Source organism: Lontra canadensis, unplaced genomic scaffold (genome assembly GCF_010015895.1).
Source record: "Lontra canadensis isolate GAN:19392208 unplaced genomic scaffold, GSC_riverotter_1.0 scaffold38, whole genome shotgun sequence".
Taxonomy (NCBI): domain Eukaryota; kingdom Metazoa; phylum Chordata; class Mammalia; order Carnivora; family Mustelidae; genus Lontra; species Lontra canadensis.
The window spans coordinates 6,443,556-6,464,174 of record NW_022631032.1 but is presented as its reverse complement, the minus strand read 5'-3'; the positions used below and the strand labels follow the sequence as shown (position 1 = coordinate 6,464,174).

Here is a 20,619-nt window from a genome sequence, read left to right as displayed (position 1 = left end):
ATCCTGTCAGGAGCGTGTTTAATCCTTGCACTTATCTTTGAGGTTGAGAGTGTTATCCCTAGTACCAGATAAGGGTAAAGAAACTCTGGGAGGTTGGGTGACTTGACCCATTTGTCAGGATGATCCCACTGCAAAGCTTGAGGTCTTCCCATACTCCATACTGCCCCGTGGGCAGGAAATTGGATGGATTCCAAAGTTAACCATCAGTAGCTTCCTTTGCCTCATGGCTCTTTCCTCTTCTCCATCATAGCACTAGGGATGTTTCCATCACCCATGGCTGGACCTTGACCACTCCTGGCACTCAGACTCTCCAGGAAATAGTACCCAGGCTGGGTAGACTGCAAGCAAACTCCAGCTAAAAATCCCCCAGTTCTGACCAGACAGCTTGTGAGTGCTCCCCTAGTTCCCTACATTGAGTCTCCCTGGAGGTGTGAAGTCACATTCAGAGATCGCTCAGAGAATGCTCCCTTGCTTTGTGTGCCACCCACTCTCCCGCTGTCACTCCACCGTGTTAGGGAATCTTCGCAGACCCCACAGATGGGTACAGACCAGCACGGATGGGTCGGTGTTTGCACCAAGCAGCTGGGAATCAGCTGGGGGCTGCTTATCTAGGGAAAGCTGCTCTGTGAGGAGAGGGAAAGGGGAGGAGAAGCTGTACCTGGAAGTTGGGAATGGGGTTAGCGATGGGGAGCCAGGCAGCCCTGGGGTTCTCCTGGTAGCGAAATGGGCCATTAAAAGCCTGGGAGATGGCGCTGAGGTTGAAGGCGCAGACAGCAGAAGACGCAATGCTGTTTCTGAAAGGCAAGAGGTGGTGGGATGCTGCCCTCCCTGCGGGCATTGGTGCCTTAAACCCCACAGGTGGCCGTCCAGGCATGACGTGGCACCGCTCCGAGGCCTGCTGAGGACCTAGCACAAGCCCAGTGCTCTGCACACCACGTGGTGTCACAGAAGGAGGGCATGCAGTCCTAGTACTCTGGAAACCCTGGGAAAGGCCCCCTGAGGAGAAGCCCTCGGAGAGAATTCTGTGCTACCTCCTCACCCCTTTCCCTTCTCCAGTGGGTGGGTCAGATAAAGTTAGTGTTTTTCAGACATTTAGTCTGGAGCCCACTGTCAGAAATATGTCCCATTACAACATGCACCCGAGCACACACATCTGTAAAACATTTTCATGAAACAATACCCTTACCAAATGCATTGTACTCCACTCTTTTGATTCCATTCTATTCTGCTTTCTTCATTTTATTTGACTTTTCAAGCTGGTTATCAAACCGCTGATTCCTGCTGCTGCCCATCCCAGCCTGGGCTGGACAGCCTCGTGAGATATCATTCAGTCCCAGGATCAGGTGTTTCTGGGAGCCCGATGTGAACAGGTCACAGAACCCATAACATGCCAACAAATGTTTCCAGTTCTGTTCTCTGCACTTATTCCCTTTCCCAAAGGTGTCCATTACCCTCCCTGCCCTTTCTGCCTTGCCTCAGCACCCCCATCACCTCTGTGGCTTGCTGTGCTGATCTCATGGCTACCCTTACTACAGCCTGTCCAGTCTGCTAGAATCCATTCTCCACACAGCAGCCACGGTGAACATTTCAAAATATGCATCCAAGCTAGTCTCTGGCCGGCTTCAAGCCCTTCAATAATTTCTCCTTGCTCTTAGAATAAAGATCAAAACCCTGAAGCAGTCTGTAAGGACATAATTCTTCCCGTCCCAGCCCCTCAGCCTCCTTCCTGCTTCTCCTCTTCCTTGCCCTCCAGGCTCCTGCCACACTGGTCTCCACTAAGTTCCTGACATTTCTGTCTTCCCACTCCAAAGCTCTGTGTATGTTGTTCCCTTGGGCTGAAATGGTCCTCTTCCCTAGTTAACTCCCATTCATCCTGTAAATGGCACTTCCTCCAGGAAGCCCTCCCTGATCACCATCCCTCCCTCCACACTGGCAGAGACTTCCCTGCGCACTGCCCTTTCCCTTTGTAGCATTGATCATAGTTAAAACTGGATGTTTAATAACTCCCATTTCTAGAAGGTAAGTCCCTTAAGGGCAGAGCCAGCTTTGCTTTTGCTCACTGGTACCCCTGCTTGTGACAGGCACCACCGCAACAGGCACCTGGCATGGAGAAGGCACACAATACAGAAACTATTTCCAATCCATGCCAATGTCATCACTTTCTCCCCATGCCTCTCCAGCAGCTCCTGCCCCTGCCTCATGGCTGTCCCCTTTCTGGTGCCAACTGCCGGACTGGTCACTAATTCCTGGCTTTTGGCTCATGGCCTGCATGGACTGCGATGCCTGGGTGTCCCCGCCTTGGATGGTCTCTCTGCTCCTGTTTCCCAGTTTTACCCTCATCCTTGTCTATCCCCTCAGACTATGCTTCCTGTAGCTAGCCTGGCCCTCCTCCAGTCCCTCCTACTGGGGGCCCAGGGTAAGCACACGGCACTCTAGGCTCACATGTTTCCTAGGTCCTCACCAAGAATCCCACACAGAATTCTGTACGACAAATGTGTTCCTCGGTCTCTGCTGCCTGTTCAGCACTCTGTACATGACAATCACCTGACTGGGTCAGCCTTTACACAGAAGGGGATGAGGCCAGGAGGGCCTCGTGATCTCCATGAGGGCTACCCTTCCTTACACCCAGGAAACAAAAGGGGCTCCGAGTCCCAGCCTGTGTCTCCCAGTGCTAGCAAGACTGCCAAAAGACTCTGCTGCTTAGGTTTAGCAGGATGGTGGAGTCCTGAGGTTGGAAGGGACCAGAAAGAATTCCCTCTGAGCTTGCCCATAGGGGGCTGCTCCTGGACCCTCCCAGGGCTGCTATCCCCTCATCCAAGGCAGGCCATTTTCTTTTCTCCCCCAGCAATTTCTTCCTGCACGGAGCCATAATCCAGCTCCACTTACTTTCTTCAGATCTGGCCTCAGCCTGCCCTTCAACAATTCAGAAAAAGTGCTTCCCCCTCCAAAGGCAGCAAGCCACAGCAAGGGAGGAGTGTAGGATCTGGGAGCAAGTTCACCCCAAAGACCGGCTGGAGTGCTGTTGCACTCCCCACTTTACAGAAGGAGAAACAGAGGCCCAGAGAGAGGGACATGCCCGACCCCAATGGTCCGCGAGGCGGAAAAGGGATGGCGGCGGGCTGGGGACTCACACGTTGGTGGTGAAGACTCCGTAGATGAGGTCCTGCTCAGGAAGGTGGAAGGCACTCTGCAGCTCGTTGTAGTAGAAGGGGACCTCTCCTGGGCGGGAGCAGTTGAGCCGGGCCTTCATGAATGTGGTCCACGTGTCCTCCAGCAGGAAGCGGCCCCCCATGTCGTTCTTGCACACTCGGGCCACCCGGGAGTACACAGTGCGTCCACAGTCGTGCTCCACCGCGTTTTCCCGCAGGAAAAAGTATGCAAACAGCCCTATATCATAGGCTGCCACGAAGTTTGGCTCTGCGGGGCAGAAGAGGAACAAAGGGGTAGGTCAGGCCAGCAGGGAGGAAGGGGACAGAGTTGACTTCCGTTTTCCCAGATGGGCATCCTGACACCCTTGGACAGTTGGGAAACTGGGGGCTCTAGCTAACCCTGTTCCCACCTCCACTACGAAGTTATAATAATAGTTAATACAAGCTACTGAGCCCTCACTGCACACCAGACATTATTGTAAGTACTTTATATGATCCTCTTAACAACCTATGAGGTAAGTACTGTGATTATCCTCTGATTACGGATGAGAACATTATGGCAGAGAGAGGTCAAGTATGTGCTCAAGGCCACACAGCCAGTCAGTGGAGAAGCAGGAATTCAACTCCAAGGGAAAGGAAACGCCTACTGCCCTCTCCTAATCTGTTCTTTCCTATAACCCTTTCTCCTAATGGATTCCCAACTCCTCCTCAGCCCTCATATCCTCCCCTCCATTTGTTCTGGGTACACCTGTGATTTCATCTGAAGTCCATCTCCAATGTACTACTTTGGCCAAACAGTGGCCCAATTCTGGGCATCTCGAGGGAGGAGGTGTGATCCCTTTCAGAGGCGGGCAGGGACGAGGATCAAAAGGGGTCAGGGCAGGCTGGCTGGCAGGAGATTCCCCCCACCCCTGGGCCTGCGCCCCCTTACCATTGAGCCACTTGGAATTATACTGGGCCGTGCGAAGTGGTGGCCTGCTGCCCAGGCTGCGGTAGATGGCGGGGTCCCGACCTGAGAAGTCAATGACGGTGGCCGCATAGAGCTCCCCCTGAGAGGAGATGACAGCTGTGGAGTTGTGGCGCGGATCGTAGGGGCAGCGGGCCACACCATTGATCTTCTCTATGGTCCGGCTGAGGTTCCCCACCTGGGGACGATGGGGAGATAGGGGCACTTTTCCCTGAGACCCAGGGGCTGCATGTTCTCCCCTCCCCCCCGAGCCCCAGAGTTTGCCTCTTCCTGGGTCCCTGGTCTCCCTGTTTCTTATTCTTCCTTATTCCCCACCACCACCATCGTCCCTCGGAGAAAGCCGCCATCATGGAGGGAGGAGGTTGTGCCAGGAGCTCCTTCGGCCTCTGTTCCCTGCCCCACCCCCAAGTCAGGACCCTCCAAGGTGAGGTTGACTGACAAAATATAGTAGACCCAGTTAAATTTGAATTTTGATGAATTACTGTTTAGCATAAGTATGTCCCAAAGTTTGCATGGGATATACTTAAGCTAAAATATAATTTGCTGTTTATATGAAATTAAATTTAAGTGGGCATTCTTTTTTTGTTTTGGGGTTTTTTGTTCTTACTAAATTTGGCAACCCCACTCCAATGCTTTGTGGTGCCTGGGTGAGAGAATCTCTCCATGCCCTCTTTACTGTTTTTATTTTTTAAATATTTTATTTATTTATTTGACAGAGAGAGAGAGAGCGTGTGCGCAAGCACAAGCAGGGGGAGCGGCAGGCAGAAGAAGAGGGAGAAGCAGGCTCCCTGCTCAGCAGGGAGCCTGAAGCAGGGCTCAAGCCCGTGAGCTCAAGACCACGATCCCGAGCCAAATGACTGAGCCACCCAGGCACCCCTCCATGACCTCCTGAGTCTGCCTTACCCCGAGGGGGCCCCACCTGTCTGCTGGAGCACACGGGGGAAAAGGCATTGGTCCCGCACATGAACACTTTCCGGCCAGTGACAATCAGGACTCGCACGTAGTTCTGACACTCCTCCTAAAGCAACCGGGATAGAGAAGTAAGAGAGGGACCCATGTACCCCCATGTGGGCCTGGCTGTCCTTCCTTCACGCCACTGCACCACAGACATCTGAGAACACTCCCCTCTGCCCCTGATGCACCCTGCTCTGAAGTTCAGGTTGCCTCTGTGGACCTCCCTTCCTCTCACACCTCCGCCCCCAGGTCAGCCCGCTCCACCAGTGCCTGCTCCCATGCTCAGTGCTGCCTCCTTAACTGCCCCCAGAACACCCCCCACACACACACTCCTCCAGGCTGGGCCTCTCTGCAGGCGGCCCTGTCCCCACATGGTGCCCCTCCGTTAAGCCTCCCGCCAACTCTAAGTCAGGCCCCTGGACCCCCAGAGCCACCTACCTCGGTCTTCCCTTTGCTTTGGCAGGAGCGGCGCGTGTCCTCGTTGGAGGCCCACTCTGTGGCCTGTGGGAGGAGCACACAGACATCACATGGCTGTGCCGCTCACCGCCGTGGCAGGCAGCAGGCGGGGTTGGGAGAGGACCGGAGCTGGGAAAGGGTCAATGACAGCCAGTGGGGTAAGGGTCCCCCTCACTACATCCATGTGAACTCAAGAGGCCTGCCAGATCTCCTTACACAGAGACCTTAAGAAGAACGTCCCCTCAGTCCAACACCGCCCCCACTTGGGTCAGGGAGGCCTGCAGTAACAATGTCTTCATGCTGAACCATCCCCAGGCAGCTCTGTCCTAGGACCTCCCCTCTTTTCTCCCCCAGGCCAGCCAGGGAGCTGGAAGTGGCCAAGGAGGACCTTCAGGACCACCCCAGACCCAGAGTGGGAGATGGAAAATGTGCCTCCCTTATAGGCCAGATGGCCCTCAAATGGGTAGGAGGCGGGAAGGGAGGAAAGGCTAGATTTGCAAACCTTAAAGACAGACCTATTTCATTTTCCCACTATTATCCTGCAAAGTGTTTTGTTTTGTTTTGTTTTTCCTTAACAGGTAAAGAAACTCTGATTCTGTGTGACTTGCTGCTGCCATGTGGTAGAGCAGGGATTGGAACCCAGGTTCTTGATTCAGAGGCTCTGTGTGTTTTTTCTCTTCATCCCACTGTCTCAGAACCTCAGGCTCCCCGTTTCATAATTGCTCCCCCTTCCCCGACTCTGTGCTGCCTGCTTCCCTTGTAGCATGACCCCTGCTCTGTCGTGGGGTGCACCATGGGTTGCTTGGGGATGGGGCTTTCGCTCAGGGACTTGTGTTCCCCAGTATTCTTGGCATTAGGAGAGGGTGGTTCCACCTAGGAACCCCCCTTCCTCTTCACCCATTCTGTCTCTACTCTCTCACATCCCTCCTAGCCTCTGAAGAGCAGCGGCAGGAGGAACGCTACCCTCCCTGTCCCGGCAACGCCACCAGCCCTGGAGTGGGGCTCCTTATAGATTTCTGGGTCACATGGATAAACATGAACTGCCTACCTGCCCAGGGAGAGGGAGCCCGGAGCAAGCAGGCCTTCTATCCAAACAGGAAACAACAACAACAACAACAAAGCCAACCTGCTTTTAATTTCTCACAAAGCTCCTTCTTGCCTGCAGAGCTCCAGGGCCAGAGTGTGGGAGGGGAAGGGGGCTGGGAGAGGAAGCAGCAGGCTGCTGTCCACCCACAGCTCCCAGGCGGCTGCTTTGTGGGGCAGAGGGAGGGCTGACTCCTGCAGAGCCTGGAATCAGGAGGTAGGGGGGTGGGGGGACGGACGACACACAAGTTGGTCATGCCTCCGTCAGGAGGTAGGGGGGTGGGGGGACGGACGACACACAGGTTGGTCATGCCTCCGTCAGCCCTATGAGCAGGCTGGGCTCCTCCTGCCATGCCAGGCCTGGAGCACAGGCAGACCTCTGCTCCCAGACCTTGGAGGGCAAAGGACCCCTGGCATCTGACCTCAGAGCCATAGGGTTTATCTGGACAGGAACAATGGAACCATTGTCATCCTCAGACCCCCATCAGCTCCCTGGCTGAGCCTGATGTGAGAGGAAAGAGGGACATAAATAAGCAACTCAGGGGGCCCAAGGGACCGACAAGAGCAATGGCCCACAGACACTGCAGAGGTTTGGGCCTGAAGCTCCAGACAGCAGGAAACTGCGGGGGAAGGGGATGCTGGGAGCTGGTGGGCAAAGGGGCCTTGCTCATAAGGGGGTGGGAGTTCCATTGGGTGGGTAGGGAGGACAGTTGTGCACCATCAAAAGCAGTTCAAGTTACCCTGGGCTGAACATCCAGACAGGCACTGTGCCATGGACTTGACAATACCTCCCTCTTGGATCCTCACTGCCAGTGAAACATGTAGACTTTTGCTCATTTTATAGGTGAGGAAAATGAAGCTCAGAGTGGTTGAGCAGTTTGCCCAAGGTCACAAAGCCAGTTAGCAACAAACCTAAGATACAAATCCAGACAGTTAGCACCAGAGCTGAGCCCTCTCTGTTACATCCTGCAGCTTCTCGCTCACAGTGAATACATTTCTCAAGCCCAAAGTTAGAACATATGGCCTGAAAAGGATATGTATATTTATAATGATAACAGCACAGAACAGGCTTGTTTGAGTCATTTTGAAAATTTTTATTTTATTTTAAAAATTATTTATATCCAAGTAATGATGTACAGAGTTGAAAAATCAAATGATATGAAAAAATTAATTAAAAAAAAAAAAAAAACCGACAACCCACTCCTCCTCCACCTCTATCCTATTTCCTAAGGACAACTACTTTCAATGCTTTTAGCTGTTTCTGGGTATGTGTATGTTTTAATAGAATTTCTTTTAATTTAATTTTTTAATCCAATATCTCAAAAATATGTATCAATCTCAGACTTTCTCTTCTGACTTCCTGTTATGGAGGTAAAGATTTTTCCCAATCACCCATCCCATTCTCCCCCACCCCAAAGCACACATACATTTCCTTTTTCCCCAATCCTCTCATTGTAATTATATAATACTATTTAAAATGTTAAAATAGTTATTCATTTTAAAATTAAAATCAACATTGGTATTTGCATTATTATGAATATACACAAATTGTTCACTACTACCAACCAGTACCCTGGATTTCACTGGATATAAAACTCCATTGATTGCAATATGAAATACCAAGAAAGGAAATATATTGCCAGTCAAATCTTTATTACTTAAATTTTTAATGTAAACTTATTGAAAGTGCTCTTATTTAGATTTACAATTGTTATCATCTATCAATCTTGTATGTACAAAAAAGAAAAACAGAAACAAGATTAATGAAGTATTCTTAAACCTTCTTTGAATTCAGAGTTTGCCTCTTCTGAGTCACTTTTCAGTGGTCCGTGCTCATTTGTTTTGTTTGCTTGTTTTCGAGGATCATGTTTTTGAACTGCCTGGGGCTTCAGGGATGCAGCAATTCTTAAAGGGTATTCCACTCTGGTCTCCAGAATTTTCTTCCAAGCTATGGATCCCATTCTGTAAGTTGGGATGCTGGTACTTTCTTGGTCTTACCAGAAGGTGTCCACAGAAAGTTTTCCAAAAAATCAGGACTCATATTCCCTCCTCATATGATCCTAAAATGGTTTGTGGCCTGAAATGTTAATGGGTTGCTGTTATCAGAATAATGACCAAGTTCACGCCTGCATAGGCGAGGACAACTCAATCAGGACGACAGTCTGGCTGACGGTGACTGTAAGACGCCACAGAAAGACATGGCCTGATTTCAGACTCCTTAAAATGTGAAAATGTGCATCTGAGAGTCCATGCAATCATGTCTATTCTGATGAGGTTTCCTTCTTGACCAACTTTTTATTTTCCTGGACTGAATAATTGCCTTGGTTTTCTTCATTTGCTTGTTTTGCGATGTACTTACCATTAATTTCTTTCCAAGTGTTCAACAGGTGTTACAAATCCCTCTCAATATCATTTGTATCATGTAAATACAAATGGTTCTGATCATCCATTCATTCCTGTCCTCTCCCTCCTGCCCCAGCCTCCGGCCTCCTGCCCCAGTGTGCACTGGTTGCTCCTGGGGTCTCCTATTTGGTTGTTATCCCGGGACTTACCTTCTCTCCTTTCCTTTTTGCTAAATCCCATGTTTCCCATTTTTTTGATTTACTTGCTTATTTTGGTGAAATACATCTCCAGTATCTTCCTAAGAAAAGGAACATAGTGATCAATTTTTTTAAAGTTTTAATTTATTCATTTATTTAAGTAATCTCCACACCTAACATGGGGCTCAAACTCACAACCCCAAGATCAAGAGTCCCATGCTCTTCTGGCTGAGCTAGCCAGGTTCCCCATGGCAGATTAATTTTTTTTTAATTCTTGCGTGTCTGATTCATCTATTTTCATACTTGATCGGTAGCTGTGATACAGAGTTCTAGGTTGGAAATAATCTTCACTCAAAATTTTAAAGACATTTGTTCTTCCATTGTCTTTTAGATTCCAGTGTTGCTATGAGAAGTCTGATGTAATTCTTTTTTTTTTTTTTTTTTTTTTTTTTTGAGGAGATGGGGACAGAGAGGGAGGGAGAGAATTTTGAGCAGGCTCCATGCTCAGCACAGAGTCAGACGTGGGTGTGGATCTCAGAACCCTGAGATCATGACCTGAGCCAAAATCAAGAGTCAGATGCTTAACCAACTGAACCACCCAGGCGCCCCAAAGTTTGATATAATTCTTACTCCCCAAATTTTCTAGTGACCATTTTCTTTTTCTTTAGACTCTAGGTTTTTGGGTCTTCTCTTTCATAACAATATCCTGAATTTCACACTGACGTGCTTTAGTGCATGTCCCTTTTGGGAACTCATTCAGCCCTTTCAATGTGAAGACTGGTCCTCTGCATTAGCAGATATTCTTATGCAATTTCATCTTTAATTCCTTCCTCACCTTTTCCTCGGTTCCCTTTTTTGTAGTTCATTAATGCAGTCAACTGTTGGCCTTTGTACGTTGATCCTCTAATTTTCTGTTATTTCTCTCCTGTTCTTCATTACTTATTTTTGTTGTTGTTGTTCTAATTTGCAGGAGATTTTTCTTCAACCTCATCTTTTATTGCTTTGATTCAACTTTTATTTCTCCAGTCACATTTTAAATTTCCATATTTTTAATTTATTGTTTTACAAAACATTTTTATATCTCAGAAGATTCAATTCGTTTTTTCTAATTCCTTTAAAAAAATGTTTTCTTATATTTTTCTTATTGTCCCTGTTTTCTTACAGCTTTCTTAATTCTATTTGTTTGTTTGTTTTAGTCTTTCTCCTTCCTTTTAGAGGCTTTCCTGATAGGTCTGGTGATTTGGGGCTATTTTTTAATATTTAAAAATAAATCCACTAGCTATTTCCCACTGAAAGGAACTGGCCTCTTAGAGTAATGGCTGATTCCAGGTATGGGGTTAGGAAATGTACAACAAGGCAAGTTTGGAACATCTCCTCACATCAAACAGCAAGGATGCAACCAAAGGCAACCAGGGTCATGATGTCAGAAGATCCAGGAACTAAAATGAAGAGGCTCCCTACTGGCAGAGATGGGATAGTCATGAAAGATAACTCCAATGGACTGAAACACATCAATAATGTTTAAAGCCATTTTGAGTTTGTAATAATAAGAAGAAAAGAATAAAATTAACTGATCATCATTGACAGACTGATCATTGACAGACACTAGCAAATTCTTTGAAAAGCTGTAAATAAAGAATATCAAAATTTATCCTGCGCTTCCTATAGGACTTTATGGTTGAGTAACCAAATAGGAGATGAAAAGTTTTTCTTTGTAGAAGTCCAGCTCATACACTGTAACTAACATCTGCAGAATTAATGGATCTGGGAAACAATCATCAATGGCTGCTAACATTGAAGAAAACAGAATACTCTGTGTGTCCTAAAAAAAGCACACAATAATATCTACAAAGTAAGCAATCTTGCAACGATCTAAACTGAATAAAGTCTTTAGATCTAGCAATCAATTTACAGATGATACAGAGAATAGAGGAACATGTTACAATGTACCACTTGCATGGCAATCAGCAAAATCCAGACTGTGGAAAACTCTATAGGGTAAATGACCAGGTTTCTTCAATAAATAATTGCACAAAGAGAGAAAGGAGAGAAACACTGTTTTAGCTGCATACCCTATGAGTGTCCTTTAGCCTTCTTGGAGTCTTAAATTTTGGAGACTCACCAGTTAGCTCTTTAGAGAAAGGGTCTTAGTCTCCCTTTGTTGGGGGAGGGGTAAAATGGATGATGGGACTGCTATGTGGGATGGGATAGGAGCCCTGGATTCTAACCTCTCATTCAACTAGTTCCCTGTCTTATCATTATACGTCATCCTCACATTCCACAATACCTAGCAACCCAATTTCTGAGCCCTTCTGATCTTACTTCTCTGCCATATTTTCCTCTGTAAACTGTTCTGCTCTGCTGAATCAGTTATGACTGTCCATCCATGTCCCATCTCCCTGAAATGTGTTTAATCTCTTCTCCATTGACATCTCTCTGTCATTGTGGATCCGAACAATTAAAAATTCCTCACCGTCCTTTTAGTGGGTTTTTGTGAAGATGTGGAGATAGACATGTATGATCAAGCAATGTGCCATGCATAAAGCTTTAAACTAGGACCGTCCCAGAAATTCCAGTATGGCAATCTCTGGTAACTACATGGTTTTTTGCTATGGGAGAGAACGGACGAGTTGGTCAGGAACTGGAGAACTCCTTGCAGAGACTCAGCACCTCCCTTGGCCGCCAGTGACAATGGCTCAACATTAAAATATCCTCTGAGCATTAAGTCCACTATTCAGCAGAGGTTAGTTTTCAAAGAACTTGATCGCTGCCAAACGAGGCTGAAGAATGTAGCGATAACTAGAAGAGAGCTCAGAATCAGCTTCACTGCCAAGGCTGAACAAAGCCCCATATGTGTGCTGACACGTATGTGCAGAACAGTCCGCGTTTCTGCACTTTCAGGACATCTGGCAGCCCAAGGTCATAAATCTATTGCAGTTAGGCCGCCAGTCAACTCATCCCCTGGAACCCCTCCAGCAAAGGGCAGAAAATTGACAAATCCAAGTTAGCTCATCACACAGCAGCCCCTGACACTGTGGACCACTGGTCACCTTTTCTTTCCCCAAACCAGTTTAAGTTACACTAATAAACGACCTCCATAGATGAGGTGATTTGACTTCCCCTCCCTGTCCACAAGCATGAGTACACACACACATGCACACGCACACATACAAACATTCGTGCACGCGCACACACGCCTTCTGTGCTGCCTCACGCATCTCCCCTCCCTTTAGCACGCTCAGCATTTCGATTTTCCTGAAGGAATAGTCATTTACATAAATTGTTTAATAGGGGTCAGGTACTTAGAAGTCCTTTTAATGGACGCTGGTTTGCATAAACTGTTTGTATTTAGATTTTTCTTTAATTATTTAAACTATCAATAAAGCATGGAGCTTTAAGTTTGGTTAAATCCTACCTTGGGGCCAATGGGGTGATCAGTTGGCTGTAAGGAGAGTTAGAGCCATGGGGACCCCCGGGGCATATGGGGAGTAGAGGAAGCCGGGCAGGAGGGGGGTTGCTGGGCCCTTCCTCTCTACTGTGGGCAGTGGTCTGCTCCACTTTGGATAGCAGATGCTGCAGACTGAAAGCTTATAAGCAGGGACCCAAAGCCCCAGAGAGGGCAATGGAAGGGCACTTGCTGAGGTCAGACTTCTGTGGTCAAAAGTCAGGGCTTGTTCACCAGGCCAGATGACAAACCAGGGGACTGGAGGCCGGGGTTCTCCCCCAACCTCTCCAGGGAATGCTACGCAGCTTACTCCAACTTCTCTCCCTCTCTCCACTTTGTGGCCAGAAGGTACTCACTACAGTGGGGATGTGGGCATGAAAAGTATTTATTCCTTTCCTGAGTTCTGTCATGGAGAATCCACTCTGGACTCCTGAGATCAGGCTCCAAAGAGACCCCCTGGTAAGGTGGTAAAACCAATTCCTGGTGCACCTGTGGCTGATTTGCCACCACTGAAGCTGAGCCCCACCCCTAGTGTGAGCCCCCAGTGTGCCTATGGGGCCAGCATAAGGTCTCTTCCTAGGGCTGAGGCCAGGTCATCACAGAGAGGGATGAACCCAATGCCAGGCCTCATCAGCAAGCCAGAGAGTCCTAACATCTGATCAGGTGTGGGACCCGGGATCTGCTGTCAAGGACACCTGGGGAGGCCAAACCAGCTGGGCAGCACCTACAGAAAAGATACTAAATTTGGCTATACACTGGAATTATCCGGGATTTAAAAAATCCCAGTGCCCAGCTGTACATTGACCAATCAAGTCAGAATTTCTGAGGGTGGCACCAGGGCATCAGTGTTTTTTAAATCTCTCCTGATGGTTCTAGTGGGCAGCGAAGGGTGAACCACTAGCCACTGGCTAGCCACTAGCCACTAGCCACTAATCAGGCTAGCTCCATTCCCAACCTGATCTATGCTATCCAGCTCTGGAAGCCAGAAACCTAGATGGCACCACAGGGGCTCAAGCCTTTGGCTAAGCCCTCCAGGGCTGCTAACTTCCCCAACTCCAGGGGTCACCTTCACGCGGAAGACTGTGCTGGGTGCGTTTGATGTTGTGACCCTGTGTGTTTCTGTCCCCTGAAGATCTTTCTCTTCTCTCCATCCCCATTCCACTGCCTTAGTTCCATTTTCCCCACTACTCACTTGGGTTCTGGCAGTTGCCTCCTAACTGGCTCTTCCACTAATCCATTCCCTGCACCAGACCAAGTGATCTAAACACCAAAACTGGTCATGCCACTTCTCTGCTTAAAACACTTTGGTGAGCCCCATTGCATTCAAATTAATATATAGACTCCTCAGCTCAGCAGCGAAGACCCCCCAGGGTGGCCTCTCTCTTTCCCCAGGCCTCACTTGCCACCCCTCTCCCAGGCACACCCCATGATCCTGAGCACTGGGCCCCTCAGCACCCCATGCTATCTCACACCTCTGTTGCTTGGCAAACCCCCATCCTTCACGCTCCAGCCCAAGGGAAGCTTTCCGAGAAAGCTCTGCAGACCATGCAGAGCCTGATGGCTTCCTCATGCCTCTGGGCCGTTGCTGAACCTAGCATTCACCCCACCCTGCATGCTTCCCACTGCACCGTTTTTATCTCTGTGCATCCGTTTCTCCTCTCTTTGACCGCTTTACTGCTCTAGTGCTGCTCCTAGAAGACCTTCATTTGCAGACCTTGGGGACCTAATAATAACAAGCCAACTGCTTGAGCTCAAGGCAGGGCTCCTGGATCCACTTCCTTCCACCCACTTCCAACCACCTCAGCACCGACTTTCCCTAGGCCCTGACCTGCTGGGCTTGGCATCTTGGCTTCATTTTCTGTGGCTGTCAAAAGGTGACTAAGTTCTGGATGGCCTGCTTGTTACCAAGCTGGCAGGCCACTGGAAGCTGCTGTAGCCCAGACCCAGGACAGTGCCACAGATACCCCATCCAGGACAAGGAATCATTTGTGATCTCACCTGCTTATTCCTGAGGCCAGTGACTGAGCCTGGGTCGCCTTTGGATCTCAAATGCCTAGTACCATGCCTGAGACCAGACTCAGTTTTCAGTAGGTACTCAATAAATGTTTATTGGGTGGGTGGGTGGATGAATGGAGGGCAGCTTGGCTGCTTAAGGTAAGGACTGAAGGATAGATGGACCCATAAATGCACGAATGGCATTTTCCTTTCAATTTGTCCTAGGTCCTCTGGGCCCTTCCCTTCTGATGGTTGCACCTTTCCTGCTCTATTTCACCGCCCCTCTGGCAACCAGCTGCAATGTGGCCCCTGTGGGTAGACACCCAGGCACAGCTGGAAGAAACCAGACCAGAATGTCACAACAGCTCACCGAGGAGGTGCCCCTTCCCCAAATGCCCTTTGCTGTGAAATCCTGTACCAAACAGCCCAGCACTTGACCACCTCCTATAACCGTTCCTTAATAAGGTCCGAGGTGGCACTCATCATCTTGTCTCGGCTACACTGTGAGCTCTAGAGGTCAGAGTCTGCTTGTCTTAGAGCCCCTGCCCGCCCCCACCCCAGTTCTGATGAAATAAACACTCAAGCCTCCCAGACACAAGAACTGAGTCTTTTCCTTCACTAAGGAAGAGATGGACTTTTTTCTAGAATGTTCTGCCTCTGCAGAGGTGGTTTGACATCTGTTTCTCAATCTGGGATAAATGTTCTGGATCAAGGAGTCCCATTAAAATGCCTCCCAGAGCACTTAGGGAATTATGCTTGGGGAGTCCTTGTTGGCAGCAGATAATAAATCAATCACAGCTCAGTGAAAATGCTGCGTTAGAATGGGATCACTCAGGCCAAGCTAAGAAAGGAACCAGGGACACCCTTTCTCTCGAGGCCAAAACTCAGACCTTCCTGTAGGACTAAGAAGGACCAACCATTCCAGTTTGCCCAATAATGTCCCAGATTTCGCACCATAATTCCTGCATCCTGGGACCCCTTGTTCCCAGGCAAACAGGGCCAGCTGGTCATCCCTACCCAGGTTCTCCTTCTCTCCTGCAGCAGAAGCCCCTCTCCATGATGCAGGAGCCCCGGGGTGTCTCCGTATTTATGTGGCCATGTCCCCACCTGCAGCTACCTTCTCCCAGTTACCTGGAAGCCAGTCTGAGTCCTTGCCCATGGGGCTCCTGTTTTTGCCCCTAAGGGCTGAATTTTGAATCTTGTTCCCTCTGCTACCCCAGCCCCAGCTCCCAAACCCCAGGGAAATCACAGGAAAGGGAAGGGAAGGGAAGGGAAGGGAAGGGAAGGGAAGGGAAGGGAAGAGAAAGGAGGCAAATGTACCTGAAGGAGAGAAACATTGGCAAGGCTGAGTCTGAAGAGGTAGTTCCTGTGAAAACAGAGACAGAAATTGTAAGTCAAGCTGGCTCTGCTGATAGGTCCCCAGGAAGCAGCTTCTTGGCTCCTGCTTCATGTGGGGCTGGGTGCAGTGTGCGGAGGGCCTATGGCAGGCCAACCCCAGGGAGAGCTTCACCCCCACTGGCTCTTTTGACCTTCCAGCAACCCCGGGAGTAGAGAGAGAAAACTTCATTTACAGATGAGGAAACAGGTTGGATCAAGGTCCGAGTAGCAGAGACAGTAAGCAAAGGAGCTGGGATTAAAACCCAGACTTGTCTAGTCCCGAAGCCCACACTGTTCCTGCCCCCTGGCGGTGCTGGCAGGCCCAGGGAGCAGCCCCACCACCATCTTCCCAGCCAGGGAGCCCACTTCTGTTAAACTGGGAGCCTCATGGACCTCTGCTAATGAGCCATCTCCTTCCTTCCAGCCCGACGCACTCCGTTCCTCAGACAGGCCAGTCATCTCTCCTGACGTAGGGCCTTGGGCCCCTCCAAGTCCCGTCTGCCTCGTCATCTCCTGCCGTCCCTCCTGCAGGGATTCTGGATCTGACCTTCCCACAGCCACCTCCCTGGACCACCGTGTCTCCTCTTGCCCAGATCACCACGTCCGTCCCCTCCCGATTCCTGTCCCACACCACCCAGCCCACACAGCGCTGCCAGCCTCATCGACCCCAAACGCTGTTTTCATCCCATCGGCCTGATGCTCGAAAACCTTAAATAAGGAAACGTGTCCACACAGAAGCCTGCACATGGATGTTTTTCACACCTTGATTCACAATTGCCCACACTTGGAAGCAACCAAGAGGCCTTTCAGTGGGTGAACGGGTCAATACACTGTGGTGTATCCAGATACTAGAACATTCCACAGAGCAAAAAAGAAGTGAGCTGTGGGCACCAGGGACATCGCTTTGCATGGACTTTGGAGCTATGACTCATCACGGACATGGAGGGGGGCAGGGCCACTGGTCAGCGTGCCACACAAAAGTGACCGCAGGCTCACTGAGCAGACCCCTCAGCAGAAGCAGGGAGAATTCCGGCTCGGCTACCTGCTGGGCACCCTCTGGGAGCCTCAGTGTCTGCATCTGGGAAATGGAGAAACAAACACCTGCCTTTCTCATTTCACAGTGCTGTGAGACAGGGGAATGGTGTGATATGTGCTAAGAGGCTTTATTAATATCAAGCAGATGTAAAGTCTTGGTTTTCCCTAAGAATTTTCTTTCTTTCCTTCTAATGTCTTCTTTTGGCCGTTCTTCTTTTGGTTACTGAAGTGTTTAGGAATAATTGCTTTAGAACTCTCTGGCCTACCTCAGCTGTACTGAGAAGAGAATTGAGGAGAAGTTTGTGGAGTGCGCCAGCAGGAGAAGGGAGGTCCTGCTGTAGGAATCCGGGGGCCTGAAGGAGACCTCAGCCTGGGGGCTTCTCTTCCCCAGCTGTGGCTCCAGGCCCAGCCTCCACTTAGCTTCTTCGCTGTGCTGGGGCTGGGCAGGCCTCCCCGTTGACCTTGGCTCCAGACCTCTGCTGGACCTCCCTAGCCCCTGCCCTGCAGAACTTCCCCACCCCCTCCGTCCTGGCCTGAGGACAGATGGGCTCCGGCTCTGCTCTCAGGGAACACCAGCATCTGCTCAGAGCTTTAAAAAATTAGGAGAAGCATTGCATCACTTTATTAATTATTCTCCCATCAAAAATCATTCATCACAGCATTGCCCGCACTCTGCTCTTCTGGGAGATGAGAACAGAGAGAGATCTCTGCAGGCTGACCAGCCCCTAAATCCCTTATGGAATAAGACAGGGTATCCATGAGTGAAAAATATCCCAGCCTGAATGCCAGAGACCCAGGGGCTCAGAAAGAATGGGGGAAAAGTCTAGCAGAAGAAAAGGAGGAAGGAAAGTGACCTAGAGAAAGGGGGAGAAGAAACTGAGGACACACTTGATTTCCTGTGAGGGCTGCGAGGGACCAAGTCCAGGCCTGACTTTCCCTGTCTCTGAGGGCACAGGCAGGCTCACAGAGCGGGAAAGCCCTAGAGTGGGTGAGAAAGAGCAGAGTGAATGCAGGCGGGTGGCCCAACCCTTCCAAGCCTCAGCGTGCCAGTCCATACAATGGGGATAATCACAGAACACCCTGCCTGAGGCAAATGTGAAGATGAAGTGACTTATTACATGCATCATTTACTACATGCTGTGGCTGCTCTCCTGCGTGTGTGGTACCCTCTTGTCATCTTATCATGTTATCTTGGGAAGCTCCCCTCCCTCTCTCCTGTCCCTTGCCTCTTCATGTTTAAATCAAGGGCAGTTGGATTAGACTAGTGGTTTTCAAACCTGAGAGTCATCAAACTCACCTGGAGGGCTGCCTAAAACACATTGCTGATCCCCCACCCTCAAACTTCGGATTCAGCAGGCTTGGGGTGGAGCCCAAGAATTTACATTTCTAACAAGTTCCCAGGGACTGTTGCTCCTGCCCGCCAGGGACCACACTTTGAGACCCACTGGAGTGAACGTCTCTAAGCTCCCTTCCCTTCTAGAGTCGATGGTCCATGCTTTTGTGAGAGCTATGTCCTTCTGTTCTACTCCATACTGCGTCCACAAGTCCCCCGTAGAGCCCCGTGGAGCAGGAACAGTGCGGTTCAGCAAGATGAGCAGTGCAGAGGGAAGTGAAGGGCTTCACAGGAGATACTGGCGGCCCGAGTCCGGCATCCCAGGTGCAGGCGGCCGGCCAGCCAGCAGGGGGCTCCTGGGCACCTTTTCTGCAGGGAGCTCCCAGGGAGGACATGGACAGAGCAGTCCTGGCAGCAGGGTAGGGACAGGGGGTAGAAGGTGGCCGGCAGGTGTTCTGCTCTCGGTAACTACCAACCATGAAGGAATATGGCTTGCCGAGATCTAGAGGTCACCTCCCACCTCTGCTCCCCACCACCTTGCTTCAACTAATGCTTCCTTTTGTGGGAGACAGACATTCAGATACAGAAAAGGAACCTGGGCCCAAGAGAGGGTCTGCCCATAGTGGTCTCATCCCAAATAATATTCCCTCCACCCAGTTCTAAGCACACCGCCACTGGTGGCACCAGCCCTCCTACACCCCCTTACCTGGCTCCCACGATGAGCTGGTTCCTGGAGGGATCCAGGGCAAGCTGGGAGAAATCCCGGGCTCCAGGGTAGGTGAAGTTAAAGACCCATGGCTTCAGATCTGGTGGAGGGAGAGGCAACCATTCTGGTTACTGCTGTACCAGCATCCACCCCCAGAATGGAAGAGCTAAAGTCAGCATGAAGTCAGGGAGCAATGAAGCAGGGGCACCCCTGAGACCTCGGTTCCACCTGCCCCCTCTGTGAGCAGCCATCTGGGGGACAGGAAGTGGGGGTGTTGTCACTGTTCCTGCTGTGTTCCCTAGTTTGGAGAAGGGGTCCCCCTAACCCCTAGCCATCCAAAGGGAAAACTGTAATTATCCTTGACTCCCGTTAGACCCTTCCCAGCACTTAAAAACACTCACAACTGAATGTTCCACCTCTAAGAAATCCATCCCTCTTGCCCTCTGTACTCCGCTCCCATTCCAAGCTACTAGGGTCTCTTGCCTCGACTGGTGCCAAGAGCATCCTCTCTAGCCCAGCTTCCACTCATGCCAGTCGAGTCCTTAGAACCCTTTACTAGCTCCTAGTTGCCCCAAGGAAAAGTTGCAATTCCTGGGAAGGCCTTTGGGTTCTGCACTCACTGTCTTCCTTCCCGGTTTGAATGCCAGATACATTAACTATTTAGTGACCCACCGAGAGAATGATGCTTCATCTTTTACATCCCCCTCAAACAACCACCCCAGCCACACTAAACTAGAACACTGCGCAGATCTCTTTCACGGAAGCCTACAAACCTTTGCCCCTCTGTGCTTCCTCAATGGAACAGTCCTATTCACCCCCATCACCATTACACCTCCTCCGAGAAGCCTTCCCTGACTCCTCCAAGCCAGAGTAAGGTCTCTACTTTACTGCCATCAAAGTCCCCATCTTGTTGGGGGGGTCTAGTCCTGTTGTTTTCTCTGGGAGGTAGGGAGGATCTTGCTTCTTAGATCTTTAGGCTCTGCCCCGTGCCTGAAAGGAGTCTAGTGAATGCATGAGTAATTCACTCCCTTCTGTATATGAAGAATCAAGTTTTCGGACAAGACTCCATGGAAGTGGGAATAACAGGGACGTGTGTGGTCAGTCTTGAGTCCTGTCTCCAAGGAAGGCCAAAGCCCACCAGGAGATTGGGGGCTGGGCAGAGACTTCACAGCCCTCTGGATGGATGGGCAGTCATCTGAGGAGGGTATGCCTGGGGCACAGTGCCTAGCTCAACTTCCATCTTACCCTCCCACTGGAGAGCCCCCTCTCCTATCTGGGTCCACAGTCCCTTAATAGCTCCCCTCAGCCCTGGCCTCATGGGGTAGGGGGAGGGACCTGGCCAACAATGAGCAAGCCATGGGGCAGAGAACTTTTATGTCAATGGGGATGAAGATGAGGGGGGAAATGTGAGACCCTGTGCTGTCTCCCCGCAGTGCATTAGCAACTGGCTCACAGAAGGTCCAGAGGAGTGTGTGTGTGTGTATGTGTGTGTGTGTGTGTGTGTGTGTGTGTAATCCAGGGGAAATAAATCATTGCTCATTATCCTCCACTACAGAGTAAAAGCAGCCCTTCATTTCTG

At 50.0% G+C, this 20,619-nt stretch overlaps 1 protein-coding gene across 1 annotated transcript in view; it reads right to left on the bottom strand.

Annotated features, from left to right (window-relative positions):
• The window catches only part of SEMA5B (semaphorin 5B), a 46,107-nt gene that overhangs the window by 13,497 nt on the left and 11,991 nt on the right, over nt 1-20,619 (bottom strand). Inside the window, exons 3-9 of the mRNA XM_032869512.1 lie at nt 19,041-19,140; nt 15,910-15,955; nt 5,509-5,571; nt 5,036-5,134; nt 4,081-4,294; nt 3,132-3,417; nt 659-794 (exon numbers count right to left, since the gene is read on the bottom strand). Coding sequence (XP_032725403.1) covers nt 659-794; nt 3,132-3,417; nt 4,081-4,294; nt 5,036-5,134; nt 5,509-5,571; nt 15,910-15,955; nt 19,041-19,140 — 944 coding nt within the window. The remainder of the gene's footprint in view (nt 1-658; nt 795-3,131; nt 3,418-4,080; nt 4,295-5,035; nt 5,135-5,508; nt 5,572-15,909; nt 15,956-19,040; nt 19,141-20,619) is intronic.